General features: G+C 36.4%; 1 protein-coding gene across 2 annotated transcripts in view; it reads right to left on the bottom strand.

The window, feature by feature from the left end:
• Positions 1-27,200, bottom strand: part of CLSTN2 (calsyntenin 2) — a gene marked incomplete at both ends in the record, with an annotated part of 291,900 nt that overhangs the window by 8,062 nt on the left and 256,638 nt on the right. For both annotated transcript variants that reach the window (XM_079539494.1, XM_079539493.1), the window contains 3 exons: positions 602-750; positions 3,658-3,824; positions 9,711-9,873. In XM_079539494.1, coding sequence (XP_079395620.1) covers positions 602-750; positions 3,658-3,824; positions 9,711-9,873 — 479 coding nt within the window. The remainder of the gene's footprint in view (positions 1-601; positions 751-3,657; positions 3,825-9,710; positions 9,874-27,200) is intronic.

Genomic DNA, 27,200 nt, shown 5'->3' with positions numbered 1-27,200 from the left:
CCTGGGAGCGCAGGAGTGGCAGATGGTTGTTTTATTACACAGAACTATAAACATTATTGTGTAGGTTCTGTTACAATTTTTGCATGAAAATGGAAGGACAAAGATTTTTGTTCAACACCAAACACCAATGCTTCTGCGATGGCAGCCACAGAAGGATATAGACAGACAAAGACAACTTCAAGCGTAGTTATAAATGCACTTGCAGCTATGTAGTCTGTAAGAAGTAACAGGCCTCCTTTAAGAAACACGGCTCTATGTATACTAGAAGAAACTATAAGTATTTTTTTTAAATGATCGTTGAAATAGTTATGCAATAAATGCATACACTCTCCAGTCCAGATTGTATGCTCCAGACTATAAACAGAATGCAAGTAAATTACATTCAAAAGAAGAGTTTCTTACAAGGAAAATATCAAAAGAAAACCACAAAGTAAATCAACACAAAAGTAATTGAAATTCATACTTTTTGCTCAATAACTTCAAAATATAATTTTCTCAATAACATCAAAATATGATTTTATAAGTCCCTTTTTTACTTGTCAGAAGAAAGAAATAATTCATTGAAAATATTTCTAATCAGGTGAGCTGAATTAAAACTTACTGGACTTTAGAGGAGACTTTGAGACGTCGTACGCCTGCAGTAGGAAACTGTCTAGAGTTGATGTAAGAGACCTTTCGGAGAGCTCGATTTATATTCTCAATGTCATCTCCTTCCATGACAAGGACTGACTGGGAAGGGTTGAAGTGATACTGGGGGAAATGCATATGATTAGTATTTAAGGTACCAGGTACACAGTACAAAATAACACGTTTCTAATGAGTGTTGCCTAGATGTAAGTTTAAAATCTAGTGATTTAAGGAAAAAAAACAACTCTTAGTTGCTGTTGTTGGCTGAATATGTGTATTGTTACCCAAAAAATGTTTCAGGTCTACCATCTATATAATATCTTAATATCCACTGTACTAATTAATTTTACAGTAAATTTATCCAGATTTGTCGTATTTTGCCCAGTATTATCTACTTTGCTGATACAAATTCTGCAGCTGTAGAGCTAGAAACATAACCTTACTGTTGTTATTATTAGTACTATATAATTTTTTTTTAGGTCATAGGCATTCCTCATATAAAAATATTGAATTCCATAAGAGCAGTATGCAGAAATATATTTTCCTGCTTTCTACTTAATTTTACTCTGGACAGTCTTTCTGACATATATTTCAACATGATTGAACAACAACAACAAAAAAATACAGTGTTTCCCTCCTACATCTTCATTAATGTCAGACAAAATAAAGGGGATTCTCCTGTCTCTGTCTCATGATCAATAAGGGTGTCATGATTTAAGATGAAACCGCTGCTTGCACAAAGCCAGCTGCTGATCTGAGCCAACAAACCTTGCAAAAACAGTGGCTATTCTTGTAGCCCTGATTATTCTCTATTGCATTGCACTGAACTCAAAGCAGTTCTGCTGACCAAGATATTTTGCTATTGTATCTACATAGCAAGCAATTGATTTTTATCTTCAGCATGATTCATCCCGATTCCTTTTCTTTTTTTTGGTCTTATAATTGGTCCAGCAAACCATCTGCATTGCAGAAAAAGCAGATTAGCCCCCCTAATTTTGTACTCTCAACTGACAGCACAGAACACAAAGAAATGCACAGAACACAAGGAAATGCACCCTCCTCTCATATTGCAAGGCTGGGTATTGATTATATATATATATGAGCATATTCTATTACGTACAGACAATGATTGTCTGCACTTCCTTAAAAAGACAGGTTAAAAAGCGAGTAAATAGACTGTGAAGAACAAAACAAAGTGTAGGTTCTCTGTTGAACAGAACACAGAGGACTGGGTTCAAAGCTTGCACAAGAAAGTCATAACGCTCTGAAGGGTATTTTTTTAACAAAGAGGAGTCATGACATGAGTCACAGCCCGCATACACTTCTCTTTTCCATCTGTAAAAGAATAAAATGAGCAGAAGGAGACTCTAGCTAGCTAGTTAACTTAATAGCTCAGCTGCCAGAACAGCTGGAATGCTGCCAAAGGGATTGGAGAAAGCCCTAGTCTGAGCCATTTTTGTCTTTCTCATTAAAAAAGGCTAAAAACAGCAACAGTTTAGACAGCGTCTCTGAGAGCTGTTACAGATACGTGAAAATGAGGCTGCAGACAGAAAAAGTCCAATGCTGCTGTGTCAGGAACTGAATTACAGCTACACTGCTCTTTCCTAGGTGGATGCATGGGTGAAGTGTGTCCAAAGTACCCTGAAGAAATTCCTCCCAACATCAGTTTGCCAACATTGAATCTGCTAAGTACCATGTAAACAGCTATTATCTGTACAACTGTGAAACATGTTTATGTGAAATCATGTATGTTTATATTTGAACAACAAAAAAAGTATTAATTTTCTGTTGAAGTTCAGCTGCCAACTGTTCCACTTTTATCCAAGCTTCTTTTTGTCTACATTGATAAGAAATCCTACCACGATTTATCTCTGACTGCTCCTTTTGTTTTTGCCTCCTGCTGTTACACTGACTGTTGATCTGGCTGAGATAGTAAAAATGAAAGCAGTAACATTAAAGAAATACCATGCTTCATCTGTCCTTTGGAAAATGAAAATGTTTTGAAGATTATTGCAAAAAAGAAAAAAGAGGACAACAGTCCTTCATTTTTCCTACCCTGCTGCTAAACAGTAAGAAAACCAATCACCTGCACTGGGCAGCAGTGGGAGGCATCCTGGGGTTTTCCAAGTTCATGAAAAAACAGACAATTCAAACACTCTTCAATTTCAAAATGTGAAAAAAGGGAAGAATTTCTATACTTTTAAACATCATGCACCAAGTATAAACTTCTTTAATTCATGTAAAACCCCAGCAGAAGAACTTACTGGCTTGCATATACAACTCAAGTTCCAAAAACCCATAGCTGCTCACTGCATGCACTGCCTATTTAAAATAGTTCCTCCTTAACTTTGCACCTTCAATTTATATTTTTACCCTTGTTTTTAGAAACATATTGGTTGTAGTACTGCATTCAGGTGCTTCTCTGTATATTATCACCCAGACAGATATTGAATTTTATTTTAGGTCAGTCTCCTTTCTGGTAAAACAAAAGGTTTAGCTAATGAAATGTATTAAAAGGCACTTCCAGTGCATTATGCAGATCAAGCGTTAAAGTTTCACTCTCCTCTGCCCTGAAAAACAGATTGCCATCTAGTTTTCCTCTTGGAGTCCACTCAGAATTTCTCAGACCACCTACACTGGAACTTCTTTTTGCCTTAGATGAAAGATATTCCAATTACATTTTGCATTGCTTTAAAGCTGCTTGAGTTCCAAAGAATTACTAAATTTTGATCTACATCTACTTCCGCAAGACTATGAAAATAAGCATGAATGAGAACATGACTTGGCAATTCTTACAGGCTGTGAAATTTCAGCACCTTACTTTCTGAGCATCTGCCTCGGTAATAATGGAAACATTTTGTTTTGCAGCATCATAGCTCTTCTAGTGTTCCGCTTTTTCTTTTCATGACTTTATGGGAAATTACATTAGTTTTAGAAGCACGCTTGTACTGTGTGTACTCTACCTCGGTCCCTCCACTTCATAAATCATCTCTTAATTTTTATCAAGGACGATGTCAGTTCATCCCTTACCTTCACTCCTTGGCCAAGACTCTCAAGTGAATTAATATCCAGACCTTCCTTGCAGGCCTGCAAACAGGAAATCACTTTCTGACTCTCAATTTTTCCAGGACGGATAGTAAGACTGGCTAGGCTGCCGTGGAAATACTGAGCAAACCTAGGCTTGGTGACTTCACCTCCTGCAAGAAAGAAAATATAAAATGATTATTGTTATCGATACAGAAAACATAAATCAAATAATTCACGTTTTTGGGGGGCTGAAAATCAAGTTTAGCCAATTATTTTTGAAGTTCCATTTATTGCGCTAAGTAGAATTGCTTTGCAGGTTGTTGGATGGTACTAGCAACCTGTCTTTAAGATTCTTGTCAGTGTTCTTCTAGTACTGTATTCAGGTGCTTACAAAGCTGTGATAACATACTTTGAGACAAAAAACGATTTCCCAAATCTGTGCCCAATGAAGCAGAGCATTTTCAAAAATGAATTGAGATTATTGGAGTGATCAAACATGAATTTCACAACATTTTTGAGGCCTTATTTGTTTATGCAGAAACTGTACCTGCAAGTTCTCTACTACAAGTTCTCTTACACAGTCTTTATCTTTTTCCTCCAAAACCAGCTCTGACAGTCCAAGATATGCTCTGTGTAAACAGCGCCTAGGTCTCTAGGAATACAGTATAAATTCAGAGCACTGACTGCACACTAATGTACAGCACTACGCTAAAAGGCCTACAGTATCTTAGCCAAGCCAGCTCATTTGGTGCTAGATGAGGTCCCATCACAGTACATTGCATTAGGCCCTCTAGCTATGCTCTATTCAGCTTCACTCTATGCAACTTCAAAGGAAGACTGATCTTTAGGAGTTGTCAATAAAATGTGATTATATACTGCCTGCAACAGTGATGATAGCATCTAAATTACTCTTGGGATATTTAATGATTTACTCATTCTCCTCTAAGATAGTTTTTACAGCCTGCTTTTCCTGCAAGCATTAGCTGAATTGGTGCTTGTGAATTGCTGCCTACCTTGAGCCTGAGAGGGACCAAGAAAGCCACACAGTAGTGAAGCCGTGCAGACTAATTGCATTAGCAGTGGATAAGCTGCTGTAATTGTTAGATAACTCATCTTCACAGCGTTTGTAGCTTTAGTTCCCAGTAACCTATTTCTGCCTGGCAATATACCTCAGGCTTGAACTTTAACTTGAAGATTTGTGTGTGGAACAGTATTAGGAATAGGGGATAAAATGGCAACTTTAGTTTTGGCTGATGTTACTGCCTGAAAGCCATCTCTTTTAATCTGTGCAGTAAAAGCACAACTTTTTCCTTACGTAGTAAGGAAAATATACACTGTTGTGCTGAGAGTAAAGAAGGTGTCTAGGCACGCTTTTTCTTCACAGAAGCAGACATTTCTGTTCTTTTATGTTAAGCCTACAGTACAAACTGCTGCTCTTTCTACTTCAAAGAAAGACCCTCAAAGAGAAATTATGTTTTTTCCCTTCTTTCATTTGTCTGTCAGTTATACAGAAAACTTCTTCTGGGCCAAATTTTTTAGAGGTTTCATGGAACCTTTCACATCAGTTTGTTCTGTAATGTAGGCCTTATCAAGACAATTGGTAAATAGCTAGTACCCTACAGGGATGCCAGTTCTTCCCAAAAATGTCATTACATTTATGTACTTGAATTGTCTTTAAAAGCATATTTTTCCACTAATAATATAACAACAATGTACCTGATGATGACAAAAACAGGTGAAACCTTACAGGAGAAAGGAATCATTGCATTTGAAGCTTCTCATATCCTTAACATAGTTCTGAAGACAGCAAGCTCTAAGGTTAAAACCTTAGGTTTTGAAATTTAGAAACATACAGTAAAAGTGTGCCAGCAGGTCGTAACAGTTCTGATGAGATGCAAAATGAGAAGCAGTCTCAGATAAGCTAATGTATTTAAATATGAAACTAGTTCCTTAAAATGTATGAAGGGATAGACAAGAAGCTAAAACAAAGAATTTGGTGCTATAGCTATCTCTGGCAGTACAAGCTATATAAACCAGCTGAAGTGATCCTACAGAGCTGCATGACTGCTGCTTACATCCATGCACAGCAATTTCAGGTAAATTTCAGGTAATAAATTCATTTATTATTTTTTTTTCAGTTGTTATTTCATTTCAGACTAATTCTTCTCAGATGCCATCAACAAAAAAGACTTATTTTTGGTTTGAATGTAGTGGGTACGTGGCTGGTGTGTAGAGCCAGTTAGTTTCCTCCAGCAAGAATCCAGCTCATGTGCTCAGACACTGGTCCATGTGGACAACAGCAGAGGACTGGGGATGATCAGGGGATTGTTAAAAGCGTGCTCCTGATCCAAAACGACTCACTAATGTGGGTGTGCAAACACAGCAGCTCTGTAAGTGGTTACCTTCAGCCTGTGAGTGAAAAATAGCTGGGAATAGCTACTGTCCTGTTGTATCAGTAGAGAAAATATACAAAACTATGACCACAGTTACAGCAAGATGGTTCATGCTAGGACAGTAGCAATGTAACAGCTGATAGCAGGATATGAACGGACACTGGGGGATGACCTTGTCTGTCCACTAGCCCCAAGACAAGATCACCTGTGCCCCATTGTAGCACATATACAATATATATGTACCTGTACCATTCTAGAGAATTGCCAGAGATGTTCTAAACTCTTCTGAAGACAAAGGTTCCTGAAGCAGTCTACTCCATTGCTTACTGATCCTTATAGTGTTGAAAGCTTATTCATAAAGAGAATATTATCTGTCAAAATATTACCATACTTTTTCCTCTGGCAGTCTAACCAAGATCTTTCCTTTAACTGTTTCCACCTAGAACTGTAGACTCTGATCATCCCTCTTGCTCTTCCTGGAAGTGCTGCTATTATTTACTGATCACAGCTTACAGGTCTTCTGAACGTTACGTGTGTCTTACAAAGGACATCCCTGTTAATTCAGGATAGCATGAAAAACTAGCCTTTTGCACAGGACTAAACACGAGCAATTGTATATGCACGCTTACAGAACAAATACTCTTACACATAATTAGAAAGAATATGCTGCCAGATAAGCGTTTCATAAGCACCTTTTGCCAGAGCCAAAGACATATGATATACCTGCTAATTTTATCCACTAAGGTGAATAGATGTCATTACATCTGACTCTTATCACATCACTTGTAATTGCACTGTGTTGACGTTTTCATATTCTTCTATGTCAGCATTTCAGAATCTTCTCAGCTTAACAGGGTAAGTTAACTTGATGTGTTTCGGTAGTCAGCCAATTATCAGTCCCATACAGCTCAAACAAATAGAACTCAACTCCAGAAAGGTGGTACAGTAGCATTAAGACCTTCCTAATAAATAAATAAATCATAACTCCTCAATTGCCTAGCATCGTGTGTTTCACTCAGCTGTTTACTGATTATTATTAATATGCTGCAAACATTATTTCTTGGGGGATACTTCACAAGTGAGCAACAAGGGAAATGCTAACTGTCCTTACTGTCAGTCAGGGGGTTAAGGTTGATGTCTGCAACACAAAAAAGGCTGAAAAAACCTTTTAGAACAATGCCACTTACTTATCCTCATTACAGACCCTGTATTACAAATCTCAGCTGCTACTTTTATCACGCATTCTTGACACCAAAACAGAAGAAGGGTCCTTCTATGATTTGCTGATCACCCCACTGGTTAAAACCATTGTAACAGGCAATTGTTCCAAGACAGAAATAGTTAAGACATAATATAGACACATGGCTTAGAACAGACTGCCAGAAGAAACCAAGAGCTGCTTCTGGAATTGTCTAAACAACTGTAACTGCCTGGGGCAGTCCCTATCTTAATGTAACAACAGTATCCCCAAAATCCTCACCCAATTCTAACTACTATCAGAAAAAAAGGAAAAACAGAAATCTTGCTTGTAGTTTGCAATACCTTTTCATACAGCACTGCATAAGAATTGGTGTATTACTGTTGCAACTGCAAAATGGTTTTAGTTTTTTCGGTCACAGTTATCTGCCTGCAGATACCACAATGCATACTGCCTATACAACCTGTTCAGGAAGGAGTTTCAAATGCACCAAGTTTGGTTGTGCAATTTTTAATCTTAGGTCACATGTACTGTATACTAAATGAAGTAATATAAATAGTTTAGCCTAAAGATGGTTTAACTCCTACTCCTAAGTTAACTCCTTCACAGAGGCATGGTAGTATTAAATGTGAACTACATTAAAAACCAAGAGATATTTGCTAGAATATTATGATAGGACTCTAAATTAAGGCAGGAGCTCTGCGTAGACCTTCCCTGTAATGAACTTGAAAAAAGAGCAAAAGCTTTGAAATTATATTAAAAAGAAAGATTATATTATAACAAAATCCAGCATACATTATTCTAGGTAGAGGAAAATTAATATTGATTATGTCAAAACAAAAAGTAAAAAAACATTTCTACAACTTTTCTCATGCCAGATGTGCTGTTAAAGCTGGAAACTAGCCACCATGCTTGCTTTTAGGTAAGTCACAGACTTCCTTGGGCTACATTAAGCTTTACTCAGTCTCTGACAAAATTAAGTTAGAGTTGGTGAACAGTTTGATACGTATTTCACAACATACTTTTAGCTAAAAAAAAAGGACTAAGATTGCCTTAGATTTTTAGTACCTTAGAATAATATTAAAGGTATTCTGTTATATATATTCAACATTAAGGCAATACTGCAATTCGCTTGTTCATCCTGTGGAGATGAAAGGGTGCAAATATCAGGTAAGGATGGATCAGTGTATATTTGTACGTATGTATAAGTGTAATAACAGTGATTAACTAGCTATCATAATACTCATCTGAGTTCAAAATGTATCAAATCTTGTTTTTACTAATAGTGTGGCTTTATTCTTTGTTTTACCACCAAAATAAAGATTGGATCTTTACCCCCAAGGTAATCATAATCTAACAATTGGATTTGCTTCTGATGTTACTCACGCTGAATAGCTCTGGCATACATAAGATGCCCAAATTTTTCAAACAAAATACTGTGCAGAAATCAAACTGGCGAACAAGTCAACAAGAGAGAAAGGGAACCATCATTAAAGAGTGGTGAGGAAATAGAATCTATGTGAAAGCATGTTTTCCTAATTGTACAGTTCGCTTCACACCATGCTTCATGACTGCAATAAGTGAAAACAAGACAAAGCATAAACAAAAGTTTAACACGGAACAGTAACAAAGAGAACTTCACAAGAGCAGATAAGCAGAAAAGGACAGTTTCAAGTGAAAGCAGAGAACAGAAAAGGAAACAAACGTTAGTATAAAAAGTATGAAAAAAGAAATATTATAAAAGGTAGGAAACAGGATAAACTAATGTTTAAGTTGAAGGCTCAAACAAGTACGGCTTTGGAATGAGACTTTCAGGTTTACATTACCCTCACTTTTATATCTGGTCTGTAACAGAGTAAATTCTTTAAATCAGTGGAATTACTGGTAATACACCATCGATGTGGTGGAATCACTGTCCCCCAATCACTGTCCCTGGAGATGTTCAGGAAATGTTTGGATGTGGAAGGAGCATCCAAACAGGATAAGGAACATGGTTCAGTGGGAAATACTGATAGGTGGACGATTGGACTGGATGATCTTAGAGATCTTTTCCAGCCTTGGTGATTCTGTGATTCCATGTGAAGAGTGCAGAATTTGTCCATAAGTAGTGAAAAAAACAACAAAAATATCATGCAGAGATTCAAAGCGGAGTTGCACTTTAGACTGCTATTTAGACAGTTTGCTTAAAGTTGGACGTTAAGGGAAGTATTTAAAAATAGTGAAGTCAAAAGATAAAGATGATAATATTTCATATTAAATATATAAACTAGATTGAACACTTCTTTAGATGGTGGAACTGCAAAGCTTGCTAATGTCCTACCTGTTTTTATCCATGGACTTTGATCAATTATTAATCTGGATTCTCTTTTTATACCAAAAACTTTTAGTAACTTTCATTATTGAAGTATCAAGACAAGTGAAATTCCATTTTGAATTCAGAATACTACTTTCTACTGCCATATTACCTTGCCAGCAAGCACCGACTGTCAGCTGCATGGCTATGTGCGAAGGGTGAATAGGCCAGTCATTGGTCACAAGGTAAGGTTCATATGTCGTTCCATCCATGTATAAGGTAACAACAGGAAACTCAACATTGACAACATAGTAATGCCATTCTTTATCACAAATCTGAAAAACAGAATGTAAGAGAAAGATTAATTAGCATTTAGTGACTGGTAACTAATTTTGACATCCCATACACTTTTATAATTGTACAGTTTCTAAATTGCACTCAGAAAAGAAACAGTTATTGCAATTTATACATTGTTAAAATTAAAGTATAAAACTATTGTGATAAATGCATATATTATACGCAAAATATATTTGGTAAAAGAGGCATTTTAAAGCACACTCTTTGAGAACAAGACATGGCTGAAACAAACAAAAAGACCATTGATTTGCGTTGCATTCTTGCTTTTGTTAATACATAAAATTAATTTCCTAATATCTATATCAACTTTTCAAAATACAAAATTGAATGTAAGAAGTGTGTACTTGGTACGTTTTGGCACTTACTGGAGGTCCTTTTTAGCTTTCATTTAAGAAAATACATAGCACTCAGATTAATTACTATCAACTTTATGATTCACTGACTGTCATTAACTATTGCACTGGTATTTAAAAAGTCCTGTTCAATGCCAGGATTTCTGTCGTGCTCTCTACACACACATATGAACTGAGTTCAAGCAGCCTCAGGCAGGCAACCCAAATCTTCCCTGTGCTTCTTGTTTTAGTCTGTTTTTTCCCCCCTGATATTCTGCAAAATAAGGATCCATATGGTTTCACTGATACGCATCAGTTTTGAAAAGCAGTAGCCACAGTTACACTGTACTTTCAAGGTGAGAATATCAGTGTCAAATCTCACAAGAATTTCTGAACAGGACAACCAGGGATTACTGCAAGACTGTCACATTTTGTTTGCAAGCTGAATCAGTGCCTCTGCAGACAGAAGCCTAGTGTGCAAATACCAACACTCATCCAACTCTTTTTTTTCCTTTATCTTTCAGATTTAAAAGTTCAAATAAATAAATCACAGCAAATTGGAAGGACAGGCTATGTTTTTAGAAATAAAGCAGTAGTTACAGTCATGCTGCTTTCAGTTCTGCAGAGATACTTGTTCTGATGTATCACGAAACTGAAGTGCTTGAATGCAGATATCCTTGCTGTTTTCATAGATGCAAGCAGAAAAGTGACATTTAAGCATAAAGCTGCCCTTGGCCAGGTTACATCTATTTCCTGCAGTATCTGCCCTTTGGAAGCAAAAGCCAATGTTTTGTTCCAGAAGACACTTAAACAAGAACTTAATAACTTCTATTTCAAATGGATACATTTATTACTGCAGACATCACAGATCCACAGCAAGAGATAAATGCAGCAAAGTGGCTGCTGGAGTCTTCCTGGTGTAAGCAGTAGACAGCACAAATATTTTCTGAAGGTTAAATGAGCTGAAACCAAAATTGAAAGTAAATAAATTGGAAGACTGGAAACTTTATCGAAGAAACAGCAATTGTGAATATGATATGCAGTTCTGTCTTTCAAGTTAAAACAGCTCACCAAGTGTCCTGACCTTATCATTAGACTGTGATTCATCATAGCCCCACTTGCCAGCCATTTTATATAAAACAAAATAAATGATGTGCCTGAGTTTGAGAGACCTTGTGTGATAAAAACGACAGGGGTTAATATTTCACATTTTTCAGAGAACCACCTCACAGCATTTCTTTCTTGTAACCTTAAGCTGCATTGGTTGGAACAAGCCAACTACTATTAAATGAGAGCAAGCAATCCTCATATTTAAAAATAGAGCATTTCGACATGGCTACAACAAACATTTGTAGCCATCATATACATAAAAAGCATTGCAATGTGTAGCTGGTCTGATTATTCTAGTGACTGACCAATAAGGCAGTGACATTTTTCTAGAGAAAATGCTGTCTGGAAACACAAGATTGCACAGTCGCCACAATTTAAGAATCCAGCAGTGGGTCTCCAGTGGTTCCAAGAAAATGCACACGTCCTGCTGCAAACAGTCCACAGTCAACAAATTACTCACTTTAATTTTTTCTGATACATTTTGGAACATAAGATACAGCAATTACAGACAGCTTGATAAACTCTTCAAACCATTACTTGTGTGTTTGTGAGCTGTTCCTTAAACTGCAACACTTAAATACAAGGTGGTTTTTTTTTTTTGTTTTTGTTTTTGTTTTTTTTTTGTTTTTTTTTTTAAAAATGAGAATTCAGGCATTTAAAATCTCAGCTTCCTTACTGATTTGAAAAGCACAGAAGCTCCTAGGTTAATAATTCTCATATGACTGCAGTAGAGCTTAGGTACTCAGATACAAAATATAATCCCCTGAACTATCTTCAAGCACCTGTACTGAGTCCCAGCATTAAAACAAACTTTCTACAAGATGGCAACAGAATTATTTAAGAAACTCTGGAATACATCACAGCCACTCAACAGCACGTACTATTTTGTATAACCAACAAAATTAGAAATAAATAATTGTGGAGTGTAATTTGTTATGCTATTATTTCAGACATCTTCACCTTGTTAACATAGAATGCCAGTATTTCCCGAGTGCATTCCATCGTAGCAACAGAATGTAATGATGGCAGTGAAGCAATGAAAATAAAATAATAAAATATACTAGCCTGGCAAATAAAGAAATTGTAGACATCTCAAGTAAGAACTTTATTTAAAAAAAAAAAAAAAAAAAAAAAAAAAAAAGTCTAATTTGCAAAGCTATCCTAATGAGATAAAATTACAGATGAGTAAGCTTGGCTTTTGAAGACTGCTGGATTGCTAAGCTGGTCTAATCACTTCATCGCTTCAGTCTGCCTCTAAACATATTAATCATATCACAGTCAATTAACCATCTTAAAGTCTCAGTGATGACTATAAACCATTACACTGCAATACGGTTTTATGAAATAGAGAAAAACAGATACAAGCCTGTGAAGAAAGTTTCTCAAGACATGAAAGCTCTCAGTTTTTTTCTCCTTTATATTGGAATGCTTAGGAGTGGACTGAAATCAAACTACTCTGGTCTGAGAAGCACATGACAGTCAGAAAGAGTTCCTTGGTCTGCAAAGCAATTCTTTTATGACTTTGTACATAAGGTCCAGATATGCACACATGAGAACATGCCCTCTACAGCTCAGAGATGTTTTTTAGCCTTGGTTAGCTTACCTGGGGCATCTGTTTGGCTAGATACAACAGAGAACCTGTACTTCAAGAAGTGCCCCAGTGCCTTGGATCAACAGCAAACATTCACAATCCTCTGAGTGGCTTCCTAAAAGCCCCTTTTGCCAGCTATGTTCAGTAGTCAAGAAGTTCAGCCACACAAAGAGCTGCATACATCCGGCCAGTGCTACTTAGTGCCCGTTTTGGTCTATTCCGTTAGAGTTGAGAAAGTAGTTATTAGTTCCATTCCATCTATCAAATGTATGAAGCTTTATTTTAAGTTTGTATTCCTTTCATGGAAAGATTAGATAATCTGTATATCATTTTTGATAAGAAATCTGGATAGTCTCAAGAATACAGCAATCTGTGCATTCATTTCAGATCTGCTTCAGATTTTGTATTAGAATCCCAAATTATTTGTTTAATTCAATCATGGCATTCTGTTGCAAACATACTCTAGACATAAATGAGAAAATTAAACAAGCAAACAAAAAAACCCACAAAGTGAACAGAATGGAAAATTTGAAAATGCTATAATGCTTTCAACCTAACTTCCCCATTTTTTCCTTGCAGTGTCGTTAGGTAGCATCAGCATAGCAGTACATGCTCTGAGTTAACTAAGTTGCATTCTCTGACAGAATTTTCCATGCCAGGTATTTGCAAGCAGGCAACAGAGGAACTTATTCGCTAGGTTACTGCCTCATTCTTACATTTCTGATATGCTGCCGTCTCATCTGATGTATTTTATTTTTTCACCTACAGCATTTAATCTATTATAGTACCTTAAATACTGACTTACACAAAATAAGAAATATCACTACTACAGGAGTCTTTGATTTTGTCCTGCCCCTTTCTCAGTTTTGTCTTTGCTAACACATTGCTCACAACCTGGTCAGCTGATTGCCTCAGGACCTTTCACTCACACATGCATTATGCTTAATTCCAGTCTTAACAACAGACTCAAGTTTGAATAGTTTCAAAAGAATCTATTTGCCAAAGCAAATCCTAAACTAGGTGAGAACATGAGTAGTGTTTTGATGATGCCCATGTTCAAATGCCATTGGAAACGTTAATGGTGCTAGAGAACTTCCTCCAGGGGCCCAAAGTTGTACACTTGGGCTGAAGAAGAGATGAACTGCTGACAGTGACTTCTGTGCAAAAAAACTGAAAACAAGGTTAGTTAAAGAGAATGTTGCAGTCATTGCCAACATCTGGGCTGGTGAAACCAATCTGAGATCTGCTTTCATTTCTGTCAGCCTGGAGGTGTTCTAAGTCTGCTAACACAGAACTTAACATATTGAAAGTGAATAAAAGACAGAAATTGCAAAAGTATTTAGTTTTCCTTCTCCCTTTTTCTTTTCATGGAGAAATTCTATGCATTATTTCCATTAAACTTTTGGATTAATTAATTCATAATTCTTATCAATGGAGATGACATAAATTGGAAGAAAAAAAAAAGTGCAATGTTGTTTCTTCACCCTAGCCTTCCATAACATGAACCATCCTGCTTGAACTGATGAATGCATGCTGAAATGTCACTCAAGGACATACTGGCCATTGAGAACTGTAACTGTCTCTAAGACCACAGAGCACTTTGACTTGTCTTTTCTTCATTACAGATGAATTCTGTGCCCCTTCATTAGAATTATTTTCTGCTGTAGCGTTTCAACGAGTAAAACATTTTACTTAGATCCTCTGTACTGGATGAAGCTATTATAATCATTGAAAGCAAAAATCTTACCATTGAGTAATTGCTTTATTGTCAAGGATGTCACTATAGAGTAGATCGAGTCATCATCAGGAAAACTCTGTAAACATGTAGAGCTCACTGAGGCTGTGTATTTTAAACTCATTCCATGAAAGAAGACAACAAATTCAGGGAATCTCCTTTTGATCATATGCTTTAGCATTGTCCATTTTGTTGTAGCACCCAGATCTACCCTGTTCTGAAAGCAGCCCCCCTGCTTCAAAGCATGGCATCTCTTACCCTTGTTCAGAGTACAGAACACAGATCATATCTGAATAGAGATATATTATTTTTGAGTTTAAAAAGGAATACCATATCTTTCTTCCTATCTCCCAAATAATCCTTTCTGAAAGAGCTATGTAAAATTTACAAATTTTGTCACTTGCCTTTTTTTTGTGACATCAAATAAACATTAAATGGCTTCAGTGTTTCTGGATAGAAACGATAATATTTTTACAGCAATGTGCAGAAAGCACTGAACTGAATATAAACAGAGAGCTCAAAGGTAACAGATTTAAAGATTCTTCAGGACAGTTTCATTGCAGCTCTGACAAGGACTTAAGGAATCACATTAATGTAGGAACAAAAGTGTTGAAAAAGAAAACCAAGCTATTAATTTGGAAATGTGGCAGTGAATTTCCAGACAAAGCTAAAACATTATGCACATTTCCATATGTTCATTTTTTCTTTTTCTCCAGAAAATGCTGTACATTTACGTATGTCAAATGGAAAGAAAATTTCCTAAGAGCTTTATGTAGTCTGTTTATTATGCAGAAGGTTACTGAGTTTTGCATGAAGGCAGCCCAAAGGTGAGCACAGACAAGGCTTTCTCTTGTCCCATTCTGGGGTCTGTAGCTTCTGTCTCTGATAAACAAGAACTTGAAAAACATTGTTCAGTTAGTTTACTACTGTTACATCAGAACCTCATCTAGAATATTAACTGCTTTCCTGTTGTCAATTCTCATCCACAAACTAATACTATTATGGCACGTTAGTTTGAGAAAAAAAAAGAAGAAATTATCTTGGGGCATTGCTTTTGCTATAATTCCACTGCTCTCTTGACCTTTTTAGTATATATTTGCTTCAAAAGCACAGCTACCTGCAAAAACTGATTAACTGATATAGGGAAATAAGTTGCACAATTGACTTTTTCTCTCTTTTCTCATTGCCTATGATAACCTTACGATTTATCTTTTTTTCTTTTTCTTTTTTCCCCCCATCACCACAAGATACACTGCTATAAATATCCTAGTGTAGCCTGCAAGTATGTAATTCAGTATTCAGGATGTGCTTACTTCACTGGATACCTGTTTTGTAATGCAATGAACACAAATATATTTCTGTTGTGAACATGCAGGCTTTACAGTCAAAATTTATTTTCAAGTTGCCTTTTTCCTACAGTATAATAAGCAAGCTTACTCATTTTGGGGAAAAGCTGTTGGAAATAAACAAAAGCAAAGTGCAAACAGACTAATCAGATTCATCTAGCAATATGAATTGCTATGTCTTGTGGCATTATTTATTCTGCCCCAGTAATAGGCTGTTGCATTAGGCCTTATCTGCCTGTTCTCCCCCTCTGCCATTAAATTTTAACATCCAGATATGTTGGTTTTATTTAATTTAGCACTGCAGAACTCAAAAGGATTTAAACATTAGGGGAAAAGGGTCAGTGTAATCTTGACCACTAAGTGGAGCTGTTCAGACTGCAAATAGCTCACAATTCCACAACACCCTAATAACTCCACAGCCTCTTCAGAAAATTTTAAATAAAGCTCTACAATATTCATGTTATGTACTGGGTTTTTAAAAATCATCTCTTTGGGTTTCTCCTTCTACATTTATTCTTTAGCAGCTGTTTCACATTACACTTTTTTCACTCTCTAAAATCAATATGCCCTGCTTCTGAACTGGCAGTAGATAAAAGCATGTATGCACTAGTTAAGGCAGAATGGAAGAAAAATTTATTGTATGTAGGAAAAAAACAAAGGAATCAATATATTCTCACCATTTAAATGAACAGGTGATGGATCGTGAAGCGGAATCTCAATTTACAAGTTCACTGCTTTTGTTCGTCAGAATACTGTTGCAGACTCATCCTCCATACAAAAAATTGCAGTTTGGATCTTGAATAATCCTGCTCAAATTTGATCACACAGCATCTCTGAAAAAGTTCTGACATTCTGACAGCTGGTGGCAGGCAGTGAAGGGAGAAAAAACCAACAGATTGCTTTGCTCTGGACTAGTGCTTTTATGCTATGAGACTTGAGCATCACCCCCTCTTACAGCTGCTATGGTAATGTAATTTGTACTCCTATGCGAAGGAGCTTTTCATAACTACTATCTGCACTGGCACTTGGGTTTCTCTAATACATTTGATGTTGTCATGTCAGCTTCATATATGGGAGTAAATTTTGAAAATGAAATAAAGGTTTTTCTATATTTGTTTAAAATTTATTACTTAGAATCAGCTCTTAGAGACCTTAACACAGCATTTCTTCCAATATTTGCATTTTATTGTCATGTAATTCTGAAATTGTAAAGGCATGCATATGACTGGTTGTAGAATAAAGGAGATTGAACACAAATGAACCCCTTATTCCTTGAACCTCAGCTAAGTGTCAGAGGTACATTTACCAGAGAGGAGGTAAAAGACAGACTGCTTTGCTCCTTATGCCAGTCTTAAGCAACTTATTGCTTTCTCATAGGAATTTCAGTCAGGAAATTAGAATGCAGCTTGTATTCCCTATCTTTGGTTGCATGTAATCTCCTGGGGGTTTATTAAGTTGGACAAGAGCCACAGGATTCTCAAGACTCCATGGACAGCGGAGCAAGTCCGAACTTCTAAATGAGGCACCAAATTTACATGCCACAGACAGACAACACAAAACCCTGACAACAACACCTCTAAAAGTTCTCTCCAAATGTCACTATGCTGGCACCTTATTTAGGAAGCTAAGCAAAGGAGAAGATATCATCTATGACTCTATATTTTAAAAAAGAACAAAAGGTCAAGGGGAAGCTCCTCTTTGCCCTTTTCCATCTCAGTAATTTTAAAGATAATGTAATTTAACACTGATTTTACAAAATGATATTTTTGCATAACTTATGAAACAAGTTATTTCAATATAAAATATTCAGCACAAAGCACTGAGTATAAAACTAAGGGGTTTTCCGAAGCAGCCTGCTCGAGTAAATGCTATATGCAAATAAGCACCTACCTGATTACTGTCCTTCCAAAGTCAGTTTTTCAAATCTTTATTCACTTTCTGGCCCATGCTTTTTCTTCTGCTTAATATTTATACAATTTAGATATTTATTTTCTCTTTAAAAATATATATCACAGAGGGTAGCAAACAACCATAAGATTTGTTTGCTACCCATAAGAAAATACTGGTAGAGTATATTAAAATACCTTCAGCTCTTATATTTATTATGCAGTATTGTTTACTGGACATGTCAAAGAGTAAAACCTGGATGTCCATTGTATCATTTAGAACATTTGGTGAGGGAAGCACCATTCTGTAACAAATTTTAGCTACAAATACCTCAGGACTACTAATTGCTCAAAAACCAATTCCTGAAAATACAGTTACATAACGTAAGTATTCTTTAGAGCTACTGATGTTCACATAATAAATGTACTGTTGCATTTTACCAGAAATGCCAATTTACCCCGCAGTGACAAATATAAGGAAGCCCTTTCCATCTCTCCTCAGCCTTTTTCCCTTTGTGTACATGCAAGAAGAAGGGAAAAGCAAGCACTTAAAAGAAGTGAGTCTGTATTCAGTACCAGACTTACAGAGGCAAGACATATATTAATCTTTGATTTTCCTGAAATAAATGATGGAATGCAGCAGAAGTTTGTAGTGTATTTTATGTTGAGGTTTAACAGAACAACAAATGCCTTTCATCTAAAGAAGGGATGAACAAAAACAGCGCAGTCACGGTGGCAAATGGGGCAAGTATTTTATTACTGTGACTAAGTTCTAATCTGAACTATGTATCAATTTAAAAGAGCCAAGTATACATCTGACTCTGAATTTTCCAATATCTGTTATCTGGATTTGTCTAAACTACCTGCTCTATATGCTACAGGGGAGATGCTAATTGTAGCACTGACCTCTTTGCTAGATAGATTTGAGTCTCCTCTGTGCTACTGGTGTTCTGTCAGGCCAAGCAGATCCCTGTCTTTCACCACAGTATTCTTTGGTAATCAAAGTATCCAGTCTATTGCTGCTCTATTTAATGAAGTCAACTTCATTTCAATTGCATATGACACTGGAGTTATCTGGAACCAAACCTCAGAATGTAAAAGCTGAAAGGAATGGTAGATTTCTCTTCAATTGCTGAAGAAAAAGAAAGGGTAAAAAAATAATGCAACAAAGCCAACAAAAAAAGTACACAAATTAAAAGACATCTCATAGCTTCTCCTGACAAGATTTTTTTTTTTTTTTAATATTATTGCTAGTCCTTTTCCAGAACAATACTTTCAGTTTTGAAATAAAACTGATTGTTCACCTAAATAAAGCTGCCTCGTCTTATTCCAAGAGGAGACTGGAATACTTTCTACCATTTCTAAATACTTTACATTAAGACTGAGAGGGGAAAGATAAGACTATAATGGAGGGAAAAGAACAAGTTAAAAACAATTCAATAGTTCCATACTTCCTAACTTTCAGTTATGAACACGTATGTGTGTATAGTTCATATGAACACACCTAGGCATACAGACACACAAGGCTTCGCTTCCTCTTGTTACAACCTGCAGTCAAACAAATTTGAAAACGAGTTTGCAGAACAGTTATGGATTTCCAAGTACGTACAAATAAGAGAACATTATTGTTATGATGTCAACGTGGAATAATCGGGAAAATGAATAAACCCCAGCTTGTAAAATCAATGGGAATATTTCCTTATACCAATCTGCAGTATCCTACCAGCAGTAAGACTTTCATTCTAGTAGTAAAGACTTGACAGTGCTTTCACAGCTTGTATGAAAACAGATCAATTTAAAAACTACTAAAAAAAAAAAAAAAGGAAACAATCCAAAGATAAACAAAAAGATGATCAAAGAGCATTCAAAAATACACACAAAAATTCTAAAAAACAATATTAAGTAACTGAGACAAAAACTGAAGATAAGTTACTGAAGTGAAACATAACTAAGAAAACTCTTTACTGTTAGTTATAATATTAAATAAAATTGTTGATATTCTCTCAATAATAGAAAAGTTCTGGGAATTAAGATAATGTGAAGCAATTTGTATAAGCTGTTAAAAAGACCACATAAGAAATAATCTTGAGATCATGAAGTAACTGTTTGATTATTTCCCACTACTAACTACATTTTTCCGGGTCATTATAGTTTATCTCTCTGTCCCTCTTGCCCTCAAGTTAACAAGTGCTGTGAATTTTGCTGAAGCTGATGTTCTGGATTGAGCCACCCCTCTTTGCACTTGGTCCAGGCTGTGGGAAAGGAGGCAGTTGCAGCAGCACCTGTTTCAGAAGCAATACTCCCTACTCATTAGGCTGTCAGAAATCACTGCCTAGTGAAGGAGACAACACTGATTTCAGCAGAATTTAGCAAGCCAGGATAAATAGGTCAGTTAAATAAGGATTTATCAGCTTTCTATGGTATTATTTACAAATCTTTTTTTTAAGGTTTCCATTTTGTTTGTACTTTCCTTCTAAGGTTCATTACTTTTATAGAGTTTCACTGAACTGCAACTCAGACCAATGGTATCGGGTTTTTTTTCGCTTTTTTTTCCTTCCCCTTTTTTCTATCATCACTGAAATCAAGTGCATAAGAGTACCCAAATTTAAGTGGGCTCTGAGGTCAAAACAGTATCCAGTATTCCAAGTGCTTGTCCATATTAGTGATCTCAAAGGAGCATTCAGTAATTGTTTTCATCGTTCTGAAGGAGGAAGAGTCTATGAGATACCAGAATGTTAATTGTAGAAAAATGTCATTAGGCATCAGACTTCCTAGCATTTTATAAGGTATTCTTTCAGCTGTGGCTAAAGAAGTTAAAGTTGAAATCTTTAGACAAATAAAACTCTTCCAAACCTTCATTCATTGCTTCATGCATTCTACATGGAAAAAGTTCCCAGAACAACATAAAACATGACATGGTAGAAAACTAAAACAAAAGAGCCACAGTAAATATTCAATATTCACCCAGCAAATCAGCATCCCAAGAAGCTGCGAGTTCAAAGTTGGTTTTGTAGCTTAATTATGCATACTGGTTTTTCCCTCAAACTAGTTTTTGAAACACTACATACAGTAAATATTTGATACTCACAGGGTATCAATACGAAGGCTTTTTGGATGCTCCTAACATTGCAGAACTTACGTAAATCTCAAAAGAACTACTCAAAATGTGTCAGTAGGTCCCTAGCTGAATGATTCCATACATCTTAAAATCCTGTATCCTTAATAGACAAAAAAAAATTGTAGGAGTACTCAGATGAATATTTCTTTAATTGCATATTGCATCAACACAGTAGGAAACTAAAAGGTGAGTATGTTACACGTCTCTCAGTGTACATCAGAAGTCGGTATCATCTGTTGTCACAGCTGAAGTAGGCAATACCTGTCCAGCTTCTCATACCCTACTATACCAAGACTCATCATGACCAGTTATATGCTTTTTGATCTGACTGGTGATATTTTTGACCATATGCTTTACAGGTTTTCCTCTTCTGTCTTCATGGATAGAAAAGTAAATGTAAAGGCCACAAGCTACTTGGGACAAGAGGAAGAAGCAATTTAGCTGTTAAATTTGAGCGTTCACATTAAGTTAAGAGACTTCCAATTTCCTCAACTTTTACAGAGAATCTTCTTGTTGGGTGCTAAAACAACCTAAGTGTCTTGATCTTGGCTGCAGTGATCTTAGCCTGATCTGACTACATTGGATGACAGCAACAAGTGTATTTACCATCTGCTTACATTAACTGCATAATTAAATGTTGAATTTCAGAGTTAACACAGCTATGCACAGCTTTAAACAACTGCATGATTTTACAATCACACTTCAACAAAAAGGAAAAAAAAACAACCCTGCAGTAACTAAATATACTATGTGCAGTCCTAACAATAACAACAAGCTTCTGCAGCTTCACGCTCTAATATAATGCTTATCTCAATTCTTCAAACTGTATGCATCCTAGTCAAATGCCAGTAGGCAGCTTCAATGTGGCATTCTTCTGCTTGCAGCATTACTTCTGGGAAAATTCACATAATCATACCTTCAGGTTACAGACAGCTCAGAGGTCTGTTCATCAGTAAATGGCCTCCATACACACTGCCCATGCAGACTTAAATGTAGACTAATAGGAGACACATAACATTTCCTCTGCAATTCCTTCTCAGAAACACACCAAAAGTTTAGATAAGCAGTTGTGGCAAATATGTTGCAGGAACAAACACTTTGTGCATCTCTGGAGAAAACATACTAACAGATGTCACTAAAGGTAGGAGATCCAGGATCCATTTAAAATATTGCATACTGTGAAGACTATTACTAAGGCTCATGAATCTGTAAACAAACAAACATGAAGCACCACACATAAAATGAATATATACTAAATTTTAAATCTCATTCACATTATTCACTTTTAGCTAATTTGTGATGCTGGGACAAGTGAAAAAACGAAAAAAGACACAGGAGTTGCCAAACTCATTGCTACCCTCTGTGTGCATGCTCTACAGCTACCAACAGAAGTGAGTAAATGCTAGGTACAGTTTAAACTTTATTTTAACAAGTCCTTAAATCATGCTAAAACAAAAATAAGGAACATTTTATCCCCATTTCCATATTTGGAGAATACTTAAATACATTAAAAAAATTTATATTGAAAAGATGACTTCACTCTTTGTAAATAGTACTTAGGCAGTGGAAGCTTCTCCTATTAGTAGAGCCAGAAGAGAATCTAGAAAAGCAGTATGAGGGCTGCTCTGAAAGTAATACCTCCTATTTTATGATGCATGAAGCAAAGGTGTGCCACTCAATTCCTCCATGCAGAAAAAAATTGCACCTATTGGCATTCACTGATGCTTGCTGAACATTTATGGAGACCCAACAGTAGATGCAAGCACAGTGAGGCAGTGGGTAGTGCGTTCCAGCAGTGGTGACAGCAATATGAAAGACAAGCTGTGTTCCAGACAGCCATGCAGATTTTTACAAGCATGGCATGCAGGCTCTTGTTCATCACTGGTGAAAATGCAAAGCTAATGGTGGTGTCCACACTGAAGTTTTGTCGTTGAGAATTTGCTCAATCTGATAGTATTCAGGCTTTACTTTTGGAGTAACCTGCTTATTTCTTTTAAAACCAAAGGTATTTTCATCGGATCCTGTACATGTAGTATTTATGGACAAAAATAATTGTAATGTTCCACCTCTATTAATTTGGGAATTTGAACTATACCTATTAATAAATTTATTCAAAAGATCATGCTACACATGCATGCTTTTTCAACAAATAGACTAAAAGCAGCATAGGATACATACACATTGCTTCCAAAACATTTCCCATTTTAAAGGGAGGCAGATACACTCCATAAGGTGCTCTGAGATATAGCAGTATGACGTTTACTGATGCTTACTTACAGACCACACATTCCACACAAGTTACTTGTACGTACAAAACAATAAATGAAACTTTAGGGATGAAGCACAGAACTTTGCCACTGAAATACAGCACATTCACTGTCAGCATGGGTTTGTCCTTTGAAATCTATTGCTGCAGACACTGGGAAAGAATGAGGCATTATACCTCCCGCCATGAATTGTTACAGATTGTCAGGCTCAATAAAATACTTCATGGACCTATCAGTGTTGGAAACGGTTTCTTTCTAAATGGAAAGAGCGATCAATAGTCTGAGGTGAATGCACTTCCTGATAATGAAACATGGTAACAAACTTCTTCAAAAGATGAAGTGGAATCAAGATGAGTCAGAGGACAACAACAATAAGACTAAAACAATAACAAAAAAACTAACAGCCTAGCCAGAATATATACTGCAAGCTTAATTTTACTCTGCCAACTTCAAAGGTTTATATAATATTTGTTTCTTTATATTGCAGATATTGCATTATGATATGTCAGTGTGACTTTCTTGTTGAATACCTCTTAAATTCAAATAACAGAAAACAATGTAAGTGTTACATAGCCTATGCCTGTATTTTTAAACATCTAATATATATAAGCCGAGATTTAACAAATGCAAATACTTAGGGAGATAATGCCTCTGAGAATTATTGCCAAACTGAAGACATTATTACCATTTAAAAAATAAGAGTAACAGTAAGAAAAAAAACCCAAAACCCAGCAGATCCTTTGACCTCCTACTTAACAGAAATAATGCGAACACCTAATTTGTTTCATAGTCTGAAATCCAGAATTGAATGACATTACTCGATCGAAACTTTTATGTTCAATTTTGAATTTTGACTAATTCCTTTACGAAGCATGAAGCTGTTTTGTTTCCAAAAGATCACAAAACCACTTGAGCTGGAAGGGGTTCTTAAAGGCCATCTGTTCCAACTGCCCTGCAATGAACAGGGACACCTAGAGCTGCAACAGGCACTCAGAGCCTGGTCCAGCCTGACCTTGAATGTCCCCAAGGATGTGGCATCCACCGCCTCTCTGGGCAACCCGTGCCAGTGCCTCACCACCATTACTGTAAAAAACTTCTTAGAACCACAGAATCATACAATCAAATCTGTTCTCTTTTAGTTTGAAACCATCTCCCCTTGCCCAACCACAGCAGATCCTGCTGAAGTCTGTCATCTTTTCTAATAGTCTCCCTTTGGACACACACATTAATCATGTATGCATCAATTAGAAGTGACCAAACATATGTGGAGTAGCTCATTCATTTACATGGAAGCCCAAATTGTACTAGCCTTGCACTCCTACAGTATTACTGTGTCCTTCATAAGCATGATGTATAAGCAAAATTGAACACATGTGGTATCTTTTCAGCAAACTGCCTTTGAAAACTGTTAAAACAGGCCTTTGGTCTGTGAGCTTATTCCCACCTTGAGACAGAATATATCAATAACTACACTATTTCACTTCTGAGACCCCATATTTCAGTCTACCTGGAATTTAAGCCACCGTCTGAGATCCCTGGAATCTGCCTTCTGCTGAGCTGATACATATAGGGATTCTGTCTGTTCTGTATTTCTGTAAAGAGAACTTACTTTTAATTCCTTGGAGCATTTAGTAATAAGTATGACCCATAAAAGAGTCATAAACTACATACTGAAATAGTAAACTTGTAACTGAAATACATGTCCAACTAGCCTCTTGAAACATTATTATTTGCTAGAAAACCAAGGAAACACTTTTCAGTATTACCAACATAATACCTTTTAGCCAATAATCTTAGAAGAATAAGTAAGTTAACTTAAAACAAACAAAATTTTTATTATTTCCAATTACCATTCAAATATTAATATGCTGTTATTAAAAAAAAAAAGAAAAGCAAAAAAAAGTGAATGAAATACCAAAATTCATGTTAAACAGTAAGTTTAAGTTAGGTATCTCAACTGCCTGCTGCTCCAAGGCCTGAGATTTCAAGTAGCTGAGAATTCTGGCCCTACTCCTGAAGGATATTCAATAACTCAGCATTTTTTTCTAACTGAGCAGAAGGAGGCTGCACTGAGAAAAAAGGAGGTAGGCTGTTACAGTTCAAAGCAGGAAGACATATTCTTCCCGTACTGTTGGTGTGTGAAGAAACACAGTGCTTGTATTACTCAGTTATGCAGAGATGTTTTAAAAGTGCAGAGCATGAGTAACACAAACTGCAATCTGGAGACAAAGCAAGCAGGCTGGTCATGGCTTGTTTGTTTTTGAGGTGAAACACCATGGTTCAGCTGCAAAAACAATTCTGAAAAGACCTCTTCTCTCCTCCTCACACATTCCTACCTACATGCATCACTTGCTCTCTCAGACCAAAGCAGTGGACTGCTTGTACCTATTCCAACTCCACAGAAGTACTATGTATAATTTTTCATTCATACGATGAATGGCTTAATATCTCAGTTCTCAGCCACCAAGCATAATGTCCTAAAACTCCTGGGTTGGGCTGTCTGCACGTAGAAGTAAGCCCATCAAAATTCCCTGGAGCTTGTGACCTCTCTGTTGCTGGAAATGGTATCATTGGTTCTGAACATTTTTCACCACCTGGCAAATCTCACTTCAAAGTCCTGCCGTCTCTGAAGGAAGCACTGACGCTGCTTGCAGCTCACAAGGATTGCTCTAAAGGTCCTCACCAAAGGAAGACAGAGTTGACACAGCCATTGAACATCATTTTACACATTCCACATTCGGGGAAAGATTCTTACTCTGTTGAAGGCGTGCAGTGCAAATCAGGGATAAAGGAACTTCTGCTCCAGTGCAACTCTCATGCTGATAGAATATCTCCAGAGAATCACTTAGTGGTACGCATATGGGAGCCGACTACTATCATAATTTTGAATATTGCTGTAGTCTGTGATTGAGCTAGCTAGAACTGCAGAAAGACACGTTATACGAACTCCTTCCCCATACAGATTACTGCTGTATTTTCTTCAGTTCCAGTAGATAATTAGGACATAATACAGAGAAAAGCAGATGTTATTTTGTTTTTATTGCAGATGAAAGGTAGCAGTGAGATATAATTTGCTACCTTCATTATTTCTACAAACTGAAGAATGGTTGTTTCTGTATTTATACTCAAAGATGAGTGAGGAAATTACACAATCCAAATATTATGTGCAGTCTCTTTACTTAAATGGTAACTGCTGGGCCTTTAATTACATAGCTGGCATTTTTTTTAGAAAGATTGATCATATGTTGTATATCACAAATAGGTAATTAGGTATCAGCTATACTTGTGACTTTGCCAAGGAATGTTATTCATTCAGTAGATAGCTTTCTTTTAGTACTAATTACAATTGTGTTCTTAGTGCTTTTATGTGAGGAAGCAAGATAGCACCAAGGGCCAGTATCCCAGAATACTTTGGGTTGACGTTAGGGACATGAAACAAATAGACTGTGGGAATGAATTTTCAGTGTTGCACAAACCCTAAAAGTTTTATGGATATCATTAAAGTAATTATCTAAAAGATCAAACATTTATTCACAGTTGAGCTGATTGAAATTTTCCCTTTGAAGCACTGCTTTGCTGATGGGAAAGTGGCTGCTGGATTAAAGACATCTTCCTAAGATAAAATGACTGTTGCTAGAAATGGGAGGATTGGTTCTTCCAGAACTACTTCCCAGAATTTCCTTCATTATTTTTGAATTTTCACAGCAAGAACTAAAGCTCTGTCTGTATTTATCTCTTATACGAGATCCTCATATTTAATGTATCGTGTTGTTTTTCTGCTACTTTGCTCCCCTCTAACACTCTCAGTCAGACCCAGGAGCCAGATTCAGGCTTTTTGAAAGATACTGCTCCTCAAGGAGAGGATTAGATTGAATTTGCAGTGCTCTCTTTTGTGAAGTACTCATCAATTCAGGATCAAC

Source organism: Tetrao urogallus (genome assembly GCF_951394365.1).
Source record: "Tetrao urogallus genome assembly, chromosome: 9".
NCBI lineage: Eukaryota > Metazoa > Chordata > Aves > Galliformes > Phasianidae > Tetrao > Tetrao urogallus.
The sequence above is the reverse complement of the archived record's forward strand: the minus strand, read 5'-3'. Positions and strand labels throughout refer to the sequence as shown.